The sequence below is a fragment of the Salmo salar genome, chromosome 01, assembly GCF_965601325.2.
Source record: "Salmo salar chromosome 01, fSalSal1, whole genome shotgun sequence".
Lineage (NCBI taxonomy): Eukaryota > Metazoa > Chordata > Actinopteri > Salmoniformes > Salmonidae > Salmo > Salmo salar.
Window position 1 is genome coordinate 44,717,501 of NC_138291.1, and position 16,162 is coordinate 44,733,662.

Sequence of the window (16,162 nt, forward strand, 5' to 3'; positions counted from 1 at the left end):
AAAAGACTTCCATTGGATTCTGTCTTTGAAGCAAAGAAAATAGCACAAAAAAACTGTGTATACTTTTCACACTGTTGTGCCCCACAGTCCCAGCCAACTGCATCCTGTCGTCCTGTCATGAAATGTGACGAGTTGTGAAACGAACAGCTCAGCCTGCCGAGACAATTCCCACAAAGACCAGCGTTTCATTAATTAATGCATTGTTTTCTGATAATGTTCTGTGTGTTTCATGAAGTAGTTTGTTCTGTCACCTAACTCTGATAATACAAGGATACAGTATGTTACATGGAACGACTATGCCCAGCTAGGGTTAAATGGAACCATGCTCTGATTTAGCTCTGAATCACACTGCCTCAGGCACAGGCTCCTAGCCATCTCAGAGGCACAGGCACCATCTTTTCAGCTGCAGGGGAGCTCATTCTGTTCTCTTTATAGTCCAGCCTTTTGTTCAGTCTGGACTCCAGTCTGTAGCTGGCTCTGCTTTCCTTTCTCCTCAACACAAGGGCTGTGGAGAGGGCTGTTCAGACTGGACTCCAGCCTGTAGCTAGCTAGCTCTGCTTTTACTCCAACCTGGCATACAAGCAGCTAGCTCTGCTTGTACGCCAGCCTGTAGCTAGCTAGCACTTCAGCCCGTAGCTAGCTAGCTCTGCTCTATTTTCTCCTCAACACAAGGGCTGAGCGAGAATTAATGTGTTGTGTTTCTAGGATTTACTTATTTTTATTTTACCTTTATTTAACTAGGCAAGTCATTTAATAACAAATTCTTATTTTCAATGACGGCCTAGGAATAGTGGGTTAACTGCCTAGTTCAGGGGCAGAACGACAGATTTGTACCTTGTCAGCTCGGGGATTCGATCTTGCAACCTTCCGGTTACTAGTCCAACACTCTAACCACTAGGCTACCTGCCGCCCGTAATAAGATAATACGTCTTTATTAAACAACGGTAGGTCTATAATTTGTAACAGTATAGCCTACCAATGACCAATTATTAATGTATTAGTTTCACTGTTGAATCTTCTCTTTCCTAGCGTAAACCACCTCTAGAGGTCACCGACCTCTTCGAGGACATCAAAGATGGGGTGAAACTTCTGGCTCTGTTGGAGGTGCTGTCTGGACAGAGACTAGTAAGCACTGCTCTTAATATATACAGTCATTGGTAATGCTGGAGTTTTCTATTCATGCTATAGACTTCAGTCGCACTTAATTACCATAATATTGTGTAAAGGGAGGATTTAGAAAATGTTTGAATAAAGGATTTGAGAACTCACAGTTAATAATCACACTGTAGTTGTATGTTGTATAGTCCTACTTTTCAGTCAGTGCTACTCTCTTACATTGCTGGTTGTTGTTACATTGCTGGTTGTTTATATGTATTTGTGTTGAACTTTCTTGCTGTATTTAATGTGAGCGCTCTGGTAAGATTTTGTGTATTTACAGTACTCCATATGGAAAATACACTTAAACTTTAATTGAACCCTCCCGCCTCTCTCCCCAGCCGTGTGAGCAGGGCCGCCAGCTGAAGAGGATCCACTGGGTGTCCAACATCGGCACCGCCCTCAGGTTCCTCGAAGGCAGGAAGGTAAGCACACCCTCAGAGTAACTACACAGTATTTTCCTTTAGTATTTTGTCATAGCTCGAGTTTAACATGTAAACCTAAGGGCCCATTCACAATGTCACTTATATCTTCTAAGGGTTTTATTGAAAACATTTGGCCAAGGCTTGTGAAAAGAATATTAATCTCTGTTTAATGCTAGCGGTTTGAAAATACGATATTGTAGCATAGTGTTTATGACCAAAGATAGATAAATTAAGGCTCTGCATGAAAATATGTATCTATGCAAAGTCATATGGATGGTACATCCTCTCTCAGTCAGTATTGCTTTGAGGCCTGTATCTTACTGTGACCTTCTCTCACCATGCCTGACCTCTGACCTCAGTCTGTGTACCGAGGATCCCCGGTCAGTGGCTGCCTGTAAAACACACTGTGTTCATATACTGTATGCATTCCTTTTGTTTAATTCACGGTGTGTATTCCTAGCTGTTCTTTGGTTGAGCCATTATTTTCCTCTTTGTGCATCTTGACTATTGTAGTACCACCAACCAGGTGCTTTCTGGTTGTCATGCATTTTGTATACATTTTGAAACTTTGGAGTCAAATCTTTCCTGCCCTCTCCTTTTTCCAACCTTTGTGAAATAGTTACACAATCTAAGAAATCCTACAAAAACACATGTAAATATGCAGCAACCTTAATGTAAACTAGTTTGCTCATCCAAAGTTTGTTACAGTGATATTCACTACATTGGCTTTGTCGTTACTGTCCTGCCAAATTGAGTACTCTACAGCTTTTATGTTTTTCCTCTGAGCTTGGCTGTTTCTGCCTCACCTGCTTCCGCTCTTCCAAATATCACTTTGTTGCATCAGAGAGCTGATTTTAATGGCTGTGAAAGAAAAACATAAAATCGTCATTATTATGCCAATGGCCCACTCACTCAACAATGCCTTTATTTGTTAAACATTCATTCAGAATGTACCTATGTATGAATGAGTACATGTATTTCCCAGACATTTCGTTTCATGACAAGTTGTGAATTGCAGTTAAATTGGGGTTTTCTTTCCCAACAGATCAAGCTAGTCAACATTCATGCCACTGACATCGCAGACGGTCGACCATCCATTGTCCTGGGGTTGATATGGACCGTCATTCTCTACTTCCAGGTAATGTGTTGTTGTATCTGGTCAGTTTTACACTTACATATTGTAATATCACTGTCTGTGATTGTTAACAGTGTGTCACAACTCTCTGTGAGTGGTTTTCAATGTTGTTTTACCTTGTATTCTGTTTATCAAATGTTGTTATATTGAGGAGTGACACTTTAATACACTTTTTTAATCTAATTGGATCTACATACAGTTATTTGATGTTGCTATGGTTACTCACAGCATGTTTGCTGTAATTGCTAACCCTCTGTCAGATCGAGGAGTTGACCAGTAACCTGCCAGCCCTGGCAGCCCTGTCCAGCAGTACCTCCTCAATGGACAGCATGGCCAGTAACTCAGAGACGGGCAGTCCCCCTATGAAGAGGAAGGTAGTACCCAAGAAGTTCCAGGGCAACGCCAAGAGGGCCCTGCTCAGATGGGTGCAGTGCACCGCCGCCAAGTACGTATACCATTATATATTTGGGCAGCTTTTCTAACCAGTGCTCCAGCGGGCAAAACTGATTGAAATTATGTCAGTACAACTAAATTAAGAGCAGTTGAACATAATTTTCTCTACCAGCTTTGCCTGCTGGGGTGGTGGATTTATTTGTGTGTGTGTGTGTGTGTGTGTGTGTGTGTGTGTGTGTGTGTGTGTGTGTGTGTGTGTGTGTGTGTGTGTGTGTGTGTGTGTGTGTGTGTGTGTGTGTGTGTGTGTGTGTGTGTGTGTGTGTGTGTGCATACTCTTGACTGACCACGTCAGCCAAGAGTATAGGAAACAGAACTGTCTGTATCACTCGAACTGTCTGTATCACCCAAACTGTCTGTATCTTAATTTGAATTATAATTTCAAGAGTGCTCTGCCACCGGCCCACTGTAAACATATACTTCTGTTTGTCCCAAGGCGTCAGGGCATGGAAGTGAAGGACTTTGGTGCTAGTTGGCGGAGCGGGGTGGCATTCCACTCTGTGGTCCATGCCATCCGCCCAGACCTGGTGAACATGGAGGTGGTGAGGAGGAGGAGCAACAAAGAGAATCTGGAGGAAGCCTTCTCATTGGCCGAGAACGAGCTGGGCATCCCACGCCTGCTGGATCCAGAAGGTTACTACCTCTCTCCTTCTATTTAATGAAAAAAAAAGATTGCTTTGTCAAAATAAGCGCACACTCCCTCACTCATCCCCAGCTCCCGGCTGGTACATAGGGCAGCAACAAAGGATCTCCACCTCCGTCTTCCATGATGCAAGAATTATGCAATTCCAACAGAACTTTATGGAATACTCTTTTAAAGTTTTCTTTGAAGATTGTGCGAGGTTTATTTATGGGTGTTGTTGATACGTCTGTCTGGAGATAATAATGCAGACAGCAGCTCAGCAGCAGCCACTTCAGGAGAGATCAGACTCCTGAGCCCTGAGGCTTCATTTACAAACCTCAATAAACTGTCTGTTTTTATCATGGCCCTCGTTTTCTCAGAGATTAGGTCAGCGATAGAGATGACAGAAGACATTTAGAATTAGATGTCAGTGTGTCAGAGGAAACACAAAATGTAGTCTCCTTCAGGGCACAAATGTGTTCCCTGTTTTTACTGTGTCATATTCGTAATATGTCAGAAATGATGTTCCTGCCCTGCCATGTCTGTATTTTACTCTATATATACATTTTAAATGACAACAGTTGACATACTGCTAATCGAAAGGGGCATATAGACCTATACACACATCATACTTAATTGACATACTGTAGTTTGCTTGATGGATAACACTAATGTCACTGTTTTATTATTTACTACTTTCATGCCAGACTCTCTCTCTCACTCTCTTCTTCTGCAGATGTGGATGTAGATAAACCGGATGAGAAGTCCATCATGACATATGTTGCTCAGTTCCTCAAGCACTACCCCAACCCCCACCACTCCGAGACAGATGGACAGGAAGATGAGGTACCAAGCTATATTCACTGTAGTCCTGAGTCAAGTACTGTATTGGCATTGGCAAACTCAGTGTTGTGTTGTAATGCTTTATTTAAGTGATAATGCCTGAGAAGCCGGGGTTTGGAGGATATATTGACACGGGTTTTGTTCATCTCGGGCCGGCTTCGAGGGCCAGCTTCGAGGGCATTATTACTTTTATACAACGGGTTACCAACATATTCAAATAATGATTGACATATTTTCATTCAAATCGTAATTTGGATGAATTTATCAATACTATTTAATCCTTCCACAAGATATAGTCCCAACACAAATCTAGGGTTGCTACCCAAGGTTTGGTTGCCAGAGACGAGACCCAGTCGTTAAGTATTTTTGTTCTAAATCTATGGACACGACCCAGTTGTTCGTTCTAAATGTTTCGTTGCCTTGATGGCTGGCAACGTCCTTATCCCTTGCTTGCTAGCTAGCCAACTTTGGATTTTTCTTTGGATACATCCATAACAATGAGCTAATGATGTGCGATTTCGCCTGGCATAGAACATTGTCTCTCTCGTCAGACCATTGTTCAGAAGAGATAGCCAACTACACAGCTAACACAATCACTTCTTACTGAAGCTGGAATGACAGCAAACTAGCTGCATTTCTTGTTTTTCTATTGACATTTCTTTGTATATATCCATAAAAATTATGGTGATTCATGATTTCGACTTGCTGAAAAAAGATGCCAGCCTGTCTGTCTCGTCCTGACTGACTACCGACATGTTCATTACCATAGGACAGCTGGAGATCGAATTTCAATATTGAAACAATGTTTCAAATGTCAGAGAGACAGACAGCAAGGTTATTACAAATCTCCGCTGTTGAAAACCAAATGCTAGTCTAAAAGAAATGGGAGATAAAGTGTAGATGCTTTTTACAGGGTAGATCTGGTATATAAATTGCCTGACTGAGCTGATGAGACAGTGGATTGCGCAGATGGAACAGATTAAATAGGCATTTTAACATCATAGATTTAGCCGGTGGTAACTTGTGGAATAGACACCGGCTGGAATTCCGTTTGAACCAATCAGCATCCAGGATTAGACCCACCTGTTCCATAAGTACTTTTATCTGCTTTTGATTTCTTTTGTCTTCTATTGTATTTGTGTTTTCAGTATGATTGTTCTAGTTTACCTAGCTACAGTATATTTAAAATCAAGTGGCTAACTAATACTGGCACCCTCAGTGTTGTAATGCTTTATGTACTCTGTTATTGTATTCTTGTATCTGCTACTGTATTTGTGTTTTCAGTATGCTAATACTTGTTGCTAACCATATTTCCCATTACACCAACGACAGCTTTTATGAAAAAAGATACATAAAAACAATTTGTCATTGCATGAACTCGACAATCATCTTACTTTCCTCATTGTGCAATACGTCATTCACTCTCTCCGTCATGCTCTCACTCCATTTTATGTTATCTTTCCTGTTGCATTTGAAGCTGCTTCTTTGCTACTTTCCAAGTTTTGCACTCTCTATCCCAAACCTACGGGTAAGTCCATCCATGCCCTGTAGTGTAGTGTCTGCCTGCAGTGTACTATATTTCCTCTTCTTTATGTTTGTCATGGCTTTGCTTTGATTTTGCTCTCTCTCTCTCTCTCTCTCTCTCTCTCTCTCGCTCTCTCGCTGCCACTAATGCCTTTCTGTGCTGTCTGTTTGTTTGTTTGCGTCTCTTCGTGTGGCTTTCTTTCCTGGATAGTATGGTCCTCAAGATATAGAGCAAATGCTTGAGGTATGTTGTCACTGAATACATAGATTCATCAGGGATTCTTATTTTGCTTTGAATCTTATTGTGCTTGCTGTGGTACTGGAAATCTATTTGGAAGGTTTTGGTGGGAGTGGTTTCACTGTATGTAGTTTGGTGAGAATTCTGTTGGGGTTGAGAGAGGATGAATAATGGTGCATTGTATCACCTGAATATTATGTGTCATCTGAAAGCTGTGTGTTAACTGACTCCCAGAGAGAAGAGCGTAAGGTTCTGAGAGAGCTGAAGGTGTGGCTGGATCAACTGGAGAGGGATGTGCTGCGAGTCCAAGGGGCAGAGGGCAACCTGACAGACAAGTACCAGGTTAGTACCAGGTGACCAGAGGGCAACCTGACCGACAAGTACCAGGTTAGTACCAAGCCAACGGTGCAGAGGGCAACTTGACAGACAAGTCCAAGGTTCCAGTACCCACGGCCTCGCACCAGGGGACAGAGAGCAACCTGACCAACAAGTACCAGGTGATTGGAACCAAATCTCATGCTACATGTTGCTGGCTAATGTTACGATATATTAAGTTCCAGGTCACGAGGTAACGTACATCATACTACGTGTAGAGAGAAGAGACAGAGCGTCATAAAAACCATGACTCTTTCTCAATAACCCTTCATCAATTTCTTGTATCTTCATGTCCTCGCTGAAGTTTTAAATAGGAGGTGGGCAGAGGGCACTAAAAATCAAGGAAAGACTATTAAGAACAGGCCCATATATGTCTGAGCTCTACATTCCTGTGTTATGTACTCAATGTGAATGTAACACCTCTAATACTCATATTTCTACTTTGCTCCAGGGCTTCAAGAGTTTCCGTGTGCAGTATGAAATAAAGAAGAAACAGACAGAGCCTCTGCTGCAGCCGGTGCACAGGGATGGGAAACTGTCTGTAGACCAGGCCCTGGTCAAACAAGCGTGGGAACGTGTCTCTATCAGGGTGAGTCAGTGTATTGCTGTCTATGGACCCCTGGACAACTAGCCTGATCCCATACTGCTTCAGACAGCTCTTATTTACAAAGATAGTCCACCAGGCTACTGCACAACCAGCCCAAAAGTACACACAATCTATGGGCCAGACTCAAAAGGGCCGATATCACGGACACAGATCAAGTCTACTGTAGTTCTGGATTAGAGAGCGTACTATATGGAGAATCTCCATTGAACTAGCTTTTTAGTCCAGGACTAGGCTTTATCTCTGTCTGGGAAACCGGCCCAAAGAGACCATTATAAATAGACTGTAACCTTTGTCATTGAGAAATTGTTATTTTTGTCCGCCAACTCATTTTCATTTGCTTTGTGTTTATTAGTTAGACTGAGACTTGCATTGCAGAATGTGAGCCCAGATAGCTATCATAATAAACTGAACGAGTGTTCAGTGAGGCGCAAGCTTTTGAAGGAGCGCTCATTAAGAGGGCATGAGAGTTTTGGAGAGAGGGGAACAGAAAGGGTTTTGTTCACTTGATAGAGTGTCCCCAGCCTGTATGGACTGTGGACTGGAGTAGCACAGCACTGTGGTCATCCACTGGAGTAGATGCTTGAGAACATGTGGAAACCTTTTTAATCACCACCTGCTTTTTAAACAGCGTGGTTAATGCTAATGCCTTGATTGTACTGATTGTTCTGGCTGTAATGGGTGGCTGTTGCAGCTCCTGGACTGAAACTTGATGAAGACCTGAGTGGTCGAAACAGTATCACTAACAAACCACATGGGAGCATAGATCGCAATTTTTGCCACATTTTGCAGACTTTACATTCTTTTTTATCCAGCACCTGCTCAAAGTCTTTGGATATGTAATATTTGCCTATACTAGCTCCTGGACTGGCACATCCATCTGGATAAGTCGTTGCCTGGCCCACTGGGGGTGATCGGAGCCTGGCTGCATCGAGCTGAGATCGCCCTGAGAGAGGAGATTCCTATCCAACAAGCCCATGAAGAGACAGCCAATGTGATCCACAGGAAGCTGGAGCAGCACAAGGTATTCAGCAAGAGCAAATCTCATAATATATACATGTACTGTTGCAAAACGATCCTTGGATAGGCGTTGTTAGAAGGTACAGCAAATCTCAAAATCCTTGGTTTTGTTGGTCACATAATAAAAGATGACTAAGTCACAGTGATGTTTTGGATGTTGCACCAGTGTCTAGTCTAAATGATGTGGATATGTGTTTTTAGGAGGTACTGAAGAACTTGGAATCCCACCAGCAGACGTTCCAGCAGATCCACAGAGACAGATCTGTGAACGGGGTCCCTGTCCCCTCTGAACAGCTCCAAGACATGGCCGAGCGGTTAGTTATCCTTCAGTCAACTCTACATCCGTGTTAATACTGTAACACATCTATGGATGTCTCTGGACAATATTAGCCTGATCCCTGACCTGTTTGTGCTGTCTTGCCAACTCCTACGGTCGTTGTCAACCCATGAGTTGACAAGAAAAAACAAACAGATCAGGGACATTAAGACATTACTTAAATAAGACTGATATTGATCTGTTTGATAAGAATATTAATATTGATTTTCTATTTTGTCAAACAGGTTCAACTATGTGTCCACATCATCTCATGCCCACCTGATCAAACTGGAATTCTGGGAGATGAAGTACCGTCTGATGGCGTTTCTCATCCTGGCTGAGTCCAAGCTCAAGTCCTGGATCATCAAATATGGCCGCCGTGACTCCGTGGAACTACTGCTGCAGAGCTACATTGTGAGTTGGCCTTTTCATTAGTTGTTACTGGTTTGTGGTAGCCTGGTGGTCTAGATCTATTTGTGCTGTTTAGCCAACCTCATGTTTGCCATGAAAATGACTATAGGAGTTGGTAAGACAGCACAAACAGATCTGGAACCACCAAGCAAATTTTTTATGGATATTGTTCCAGTTCTATCCTCAAGATAATTCCATGCTTATCTCACCATCATTCCCAACAGTCCTTCATTGAGGGACACAAGTTCTTTGAACAGTATGAGACAACATTTCAGGCACTCAGGCAAGCTGCAGATGTCTACATCAAGTCTGATGGTTCAGGTAGGGTGGTTTTTCTTTTGTGTGTTTTACCTCAGATGTGCTTTGATTTAATGTTGTCTGTCAGAGAGGGCTAAACGGGCTAACTGTTGATTTCATATTCTAGGCATTAAGATCAGTAAGAAAGGTACGTCTAGATTCATTTGGTATTGATATACAATAGGTAACATGGTGACCACACTAGCCTTTGATTTGCTGTTCACTAGTGGTTCACGGATCTAACAAAAAATCCAAGAAATCTGATAGAATCTCACTGTGCCGGCTGTTTACTAACTGACTACTCTATATTGTTCCACAAAGATAATTTCCTGTAACACAATTACTCTTTGCATGATACAGTAACAATAGTCACAGTAGGTCTTGGAATGTGAAACACTGCAAATGCAAATTCCTTACTGTCTTGAGTTGCTTGGCTTATTCAACGGCCTTGAAACCTCTCTGTACTGGGCTCTATTAATAAGATATTGAGTAATTGGTTAGGACGTGACCCAATTAACCACTGAAAAATCGTATGTCATGATGAAGAGAGAACTGACTCCATGATGTTTTCTTTCAGTTGAGGAAGCGGAGGGGGTGGGTAAGTTTCTGTCGGACACGTCGGCCCAGTGGAGGAACCTGTCGGTGGAGGTGCGTAGCGTGAGGAGTATGCTGGAGGAGGTCATCTCTAATTGGGAGAAGTACAGCAGCACGGTGGCTGGACTGCAGGCCTGGCTGGAGGACGCAGAGCAGATGCTCAACCAGTCAGAGAATGAAAAACGGGTAGGCATGAGGCTGGGTGGGTGGCAGGCAAAAAGGTAAACATTTAAGCTACGAGTATCTTTATTCCATGACAACAATTTATGTTTTGGCCATTGTGGACATGGAATAAAGATACTCTCAGTTTACATTTTTACCTCCCATTCCCTTCTTCTTATTGGATTTACAGTGCATTTGGAAAGTATTCAGACCCCTTGACTTTTTCAACATTTTGTTACGTTATAGCCTTATTCTAATGTTTATTAAAAAAAAAAATCCCTCATCAATCTACACACAATACCCCATAATGACAAAACGAAAACTGGTATTAATTATTTTTTGCAAATGTATAAAAAAAAAAAAAAGAAATGTAACCTTTGTGACGTTCGGCTCAAATCGGTCTTATGTAGCAAAATTTGAAATTGTGTTCTTTACATTGTATAAAAGTAGAGTCTCAGAGCTACACAATGGAATATCAAACACTACAGTTGAGGAACAATGGGAAAGTCATTTTGCTTTGAAAGTTGATGAACTTGTAAACTTACATTTGAGAAAATCCCCTTTGAATGTTTTGGTACTGCTATTTGAGAGCCCTTCTTTGTCTACACCCATTCAGCATCGTTCACACTCTCTTAAGCTTTAGCCTCTCTTTAAGGGTTGATCTGAATATACTAACAACAGCAGTCAAGCATGCAAGCTAACTTGCTAGCTACCTCCAGACATCTGAGTGAGAGAGAACAGCTCACCGAACATTACTCGCCCTAGCAGAGCTGGTTAGGCTGTTATGTTATCCAGAGCCTTGGTGACTGCAACTGTGCTGTCAGATTGTCCGTATGTAAATTCAGAGCGTTTTGTGTTCAGAGCACACACTGGACGCTCTGGCGGAGGAGTAGGGTTGATCCGAATATTCTGACCTCACAATGGCAGTCAAGCACCCAAGCTAACTGGCTAACATTGGCTAGCTTGCTAGCTACTTCCAGACACATAATGAGAGAGAACCCCACTATGATCATTTTTCTCGCCCTGGCAGAGCTGGTTAGGCTGTTGTCATGTTATCCAGAGCGTTGGTGACTTTAACTGTGCAGTTGGCAACAATTTAATTATAATTTTTTGCTTACGTTTACTGACACCGGCCATATTCAACTGGGGTTGAGCATTCGTAAATTCATCAGTTGTTCTGCGCTCTGGCATACTAAAACGAGAGCCTTTTGTTAAGACATGTTGCTAGCTAGCTAACTAAGTAAACAGTGAACCATAATCCCAACTCATGACATTACTACCCTGCATGAATCTGCAGGTAGCCAACCAACCAGATTCAATGTTAGCTAGCTAACATTAGGCTATAACTAGTGGCTTTGAGATACGAATTATAAGATCATACACGTAATATTAGTTAGCGAGCCAACTAACGTTTGCTAGCTAGCTAACAGTACACTTAAACTTGAAATGAAAATACTTTATGTTAAAATTAGAAGCGTGTAATATCTGAAAATGTAGCTAGCTAGACTATCTTACCCGTATACATCATGGTTGGATGCTTCTCCTGTCAGATGCCATGGTTGCCCTTAGTTTGAAGATGTAATCCAGATGCAGGTGTTTTCTCCATCTCCTTAGCGATCATACTCGAATTCCACTGATTTCAAAACTCGGTCCTCCAGAAAGTGGAGAGCATACACGTAACGTTAGCTAGCAAGCCAGCCAGCTAACGTTAGCTAGCTAACAGTACACTTTAACTTGACATTAGGTTTATGCAGATTTACTACAGATACATTTTTTTAAAAGCCGGTGTTAGACAGGATTACTGCTATATGGCAGACCAATTCAAATTCATCTCTCGGCATGTCCAGCCCACTCATTATCTTAGCCAATAATGGCTAGCGGGAAGGTTGCTCACTTTTTCTGTGGCTAAACCAACTAGGCTCGTAATTTAACAATTTTATTTGTATTTACAGATGTCATACATGTTTGTTAGTAAGGCACATGAAAGTTCACATGTTCGAGAAGGCATTTCTGCCAAAATACCCACATTTTTTATTAAAAAAAGGTTTACATTCAAACGGCTCCCCTGTGAAGTAGTGACCCGATACATATGCCTAGTTTCCTGAAATAGGTCATATTTACATAAGTATTCAGACACTTTACTCAGTACTTTGTTGAAGCACCTTTCGCAGCGATTACAGCCTCGAGTCTTCTTGCGTATGATCATAGAAGCTTGGCACACCTGTATTTTGGGGAATTTCTCCCATTCTTCTCTGCAGATCCTCTCAAGCTCTGTCAGGTTGGATGGGGAGCTTCGCTGCACAGCTATTTTCAGGTCTCTCCAGAGATGTTTGATCGGGTTCAAGTTCGAGCTCTGGCTGGCCCACTCAAGGACATTCAGAGACTTGTCCCGAAGCCACTCCTGTGTTGTCTTGGCTGTGTGCTTAGGGTTGTTGTCCTGTTGGAAGGTGATTGAATGCTCTGGAGCAGGTTTTCATCAAGGATCTCTCTGTACTTTATTCCGTTCATCTTTTCTTCAATCCTGACTAGTCTCCCTGCCGCTGAAAAACATCCCCACAGCATGACGCTGCCACCAACATGCTTCACCGTAGGGATGGTGCCAGGTTTCCTCCAGATGTGATGCTTGGCATTCAGGCCAAAGAGTTCAATCTTGGTTTCATCAGACCAGAGAATCTTTTTTTTTTTTGGCAAACTCCAAGCTGGCTGTCATGTGCCTTTTACTGAGGAGTGATTTCCGTCTGGCCACTCTACCATAAAGGCCTTATTGGTGGAGTGCTGCAGAGATGGTTGCCTTTATGGAAGGTTCTCCCATCTCCACAGAGGAACTCTGTCGCTCAGTCAGAATGACCATCAGGTTCTTGGTCACCTCCCTGAAGAAGGCTCTTCTCCCCCGATTGCTCAGTTTGGCCAGGCGGCCAGCTCTAGGAAGAGTCTTAGTGGATCCAAACTTCTTCCATTTAAGAATGATGGAGGACACTGTGTTCTTGCGGACCTTCAATGCTTCAGGTACCCCTCTCCAGATCTGTGCCTCGACACAATCCTATCTCCTTTGACCTCATGGCTTGGTTTTTGCTCTGACATGAACTGTGGGACCTTATATAAAGAGGTGTGTGCCTTTCCAAATCATGCCCTATCAATTTAATTTACCACAGGTGGACTCCAATCAAGTTGTAGAAACATCTCAAGGATGATCAATGGAAACAAGATGCACCTGAGCTCAATTTCGAGTCTCATAGCAAAGGGTCTGAATACTTATGTAAATAAGGTATTTTTGTTTTTTATATTTGATAAATTAGCAAACATTTCTAAAAACCTGTTTACACTTTCTCATTATGGGGTATTGTGTGTCGATTTTTAAAATTTATTTTATTTATTTAATCCATTTTAGAATAAGGCTGTAACGTAACAAAATGTGGAAAAGGTCAAGCTGTCTGAATACTTTCTGAATGCACTGTATATGCTTTTGGGTCAACATTACATTAGAAGCGCTGTGCCAAAATACTCTTTCTGGCTGTGTAGACACCCACTATGTCTGTTGGCCCCTTTAAATAATATTCTATGTAGAATATTCTATGCTCACAGCTGTTGCTATCAATTGTGTAGAGTTTCTGTCTTTCTTCTTCATCCCTAGGACTTCTTCCGGAACCTTCCTCACTGGATCCAGCAGCACATGGACATGAATGATGCAGGGAACTTCCTGATCGAGACATGCGACGAGACCGTCTCCAGAGACCTTAAGCAGCAGCTGCTCCTTCTCAACGGGAGGTGGAGAGAGCTGTTCGTTAAAGTCAAACATGTAAATGATTAAAAAAATCTCCTATTTTTTCTGCACCTAGAGTAGATTATGATTATTAAAGCATGCTTCTGGATAGGCCATGAAACATGGCTGTAGACTCATAGACACCATATTAGTCTACAGCCATGTGTCAGGGCTAACCACAATTATTTAGGCTGTGAGACTCAGGTGTCATAAAAGATCTTGGCATTGCTTTTATAAGCAAAGTTCACATTGAATGCTCAAATTATAAAGACAGTCATTGTTTTCACTGTTTCCATGACAGTATGCTAGAGCGGATGAGGTGGACAAGTTGAAACAGGACTATCAGGACTCTATCGGTACTCTCAAAAGTTTCATGAGTGCAACCAATGAGAAGATGACTGCCCCTGTCCAAGTGTCCTTCCTGAATGTCAGGACATTCGTTCAAGATGTTGAGGTACCCATCACGCACATACAGTGCCTTAAGAAAATATGTATAACCCCTTGACTTATTCAAAATAATGACAAAGTGAATACATGTTTTTAGACATTTTGGCAAATGTATTGAAAATCAAATACAGAATACAGAAATATGTCATTTACATAAGTATTCACATCCCTTTGCTATGTAACTCCAAATTGAGCTCAGGTGCATCCAATTTAATTTGATCATCCTTGAGATGTCACTACAAGTTGATTTGAGCACCTGTGGTCAATTCAATTGTTTGGACATGATTTAGAAAGAAACACACCTGTCTATACAAGTTCCCACAGTTGACAGTGCATGTCAGAGCAGAAACTATACCATGTCCAAAGAACTGTCCATAGAACTCCGAGATGATTAGGTATATATCTGGGGAAGGTTATAAAACAATGTCTAGAGTGTTGAAAGTTTCCAAGAGCACAGTGGTTTCCATCATTGGGAAATTGAAAAAATATGGAACTACCCAGACTCTGCCTAGAGCTGGCCGTCCGATCAAACTGAGCAACTGGGCAAGAAGGACTTTGGTCAGGGAGGTGACCAAGGACCCGAAGACCACTCTGACAGAACCACAGAGTTCCTTGGCGGATATGGGAGAACCTGCCAGAAGGACAACAGTCTTTATAGCACTTCACCAATCTGGGCTTTATGGGAGAGTGGTAAAATGGAAGCCACTCCTGATAAAAAGGCATGCCTGGAGTTTGCAAAAAGGCATGTGAAATACTGAGAGCATAAGGCAAAAGATTATGTGGTCTGATGAGACACAAAATGTAACAGCTCATCACCCGTCTAACACCATCCCTACCATGAAGCATGGTGGTGGCAGCATCATGCTATGGGGACGCTTTTTAGTGGCAGGGACTGGAAGACTGGTAAGGATAGAGGGGAAAAATGAATGGAGCCAAATACAGGCAAATCCTTAATGAGAGCCTGCTTCAGAGAGCAAGCGACCTTAGACTGGGGGCAAAGATTTACGTCCTAACAGGACAATGACCACAAGCATACAGCCAAAGCAATACTAGAATGGCTTCAGAACAAGAATGTGAAAGTCCTTGAGTGGCCCAGCCAAAGCCCAGACTTGAATCCCATTGAAAATCTGTGAAAAGACTTAAAGATTGTTGTTCACTGCCGCTCTACATCTATACAGAACAAAAATATAAAATAAATTAATTAGGCCCTAATCGATGAATTTCATATGACTGGGAACACAGATATGCATATGTTGGTCACAGATACCTTAAAAACAAGTTACGGGCATGGATCAGAAAACCAGTTAGTATCTGGTCTGACCACCATTTGCCTCATGCATCGCGACACATCTCTTTCGCATAGAGTTGATCGGGCTGTTGATTGTGGCCGGTGGAATGTTGTCCTGCTCTTCAATGGCTGTGCAAAGTTTCTGGATATTGGTGGGAACTGGAACACCCTGGTCTACACGTCCATCTAGAGCATCCCAAACATGTTTAATTGGTAACATGTCTGGTGGGTTTGCAGGCAATGGGAAAACAGGGATTAAAAAAAAAAAAATGTGTACAGATCCTTGTGACATGTGGCCATGCATTATCATGCTGAAACATGAGGTGATGGCGGCGGATTAAGGGCAAGACAATGGGCCTCAGGATCTCGTCACGGTATCGCTTTGCGTTGAAATTGCCATCGATAAAATGCAATTGTGTTCGTTGTCCGTAGCTAATGCCTGCCCATACCATAACCCCACCGGCACAATGGGACACTATGTTCACAAAGTTGACAT

General features: G+C 42.3%; 1 protein-coding gene across 6 annotated transcripts in view; it reads left to right on the forward strand.

Moving 5' to 3' along the window:
* The window catches only part of LOC106603506 (spectrin repeat containing, nuclear envelope 1b), a 151,808-nt gene that overhangs the window by 7,723 nt on the left and 127,923 nt on the right, over positions 1-16,162 (forward strand). For 4 of the 6 annotated variants that reach the window (XM_082974731.1, XM_082974743.1, XM_082974740.1 and 1 more), the window contains exons 3-19: positions 1,030-1,125; positions 1,497-1,580; positions 2,626-2,718; positions 2,976-3,160; positions 3,602-3,798; positions 4,524-4,633; positions 6,366-6,398; positions 6,627-6,734; positions 7,219-7,356; positions 8,231-8,395; positions 8,593-8,705; positions 8,953-9,121; positions 9,343-9,439; positions 9,543-9,563; positions 9,993-10,195; positions 13,803-13,967; positions 14,233-14,385. In XM_082974731.1, coding sequence (XP_082830857.1) covers positions 1,030-1,125; positions 1,497-1,580; positions 2,626-2,718; positions 2,976-3,160; positions 3,602-3,798; positions 4,524-4,633; positions 6,366-6,398; positions 6,627-6,734; positions 7,219-7,356; positions 8,231-8,395; positions 8,593-8,705; positions 8,953-9,121; positions 9,343-9,439; positions 9,543-9,563; positions 9,993-10,195; positions 13,803-13,967; positions 14,233-14,385 — 2,130 coding nt within the window. The remainder of the gene's footprint in view (positions 1-1,029; positions 1,126-1,496; positions 1,581-2,625; positions 2,719-2,975; positions 3,161-3,601; positions 3,799-4,523; positions 4,634-6,365; positions 6,399-6,626; positions 6,735-7,218; positions 7,357-8,230; positions 8,396-8,592; positions 8,706-8,952; positions 9,122-9,342; positions 9,440-9,542; positions 9,564-9,992; positions 10,196-13,802; positions 13,968-14,232; positions 14,386-16,162) is intronic. The other 2 variants (XM_045718141.2, XM_082974737.1) reach the window with 2 other exon arrangements.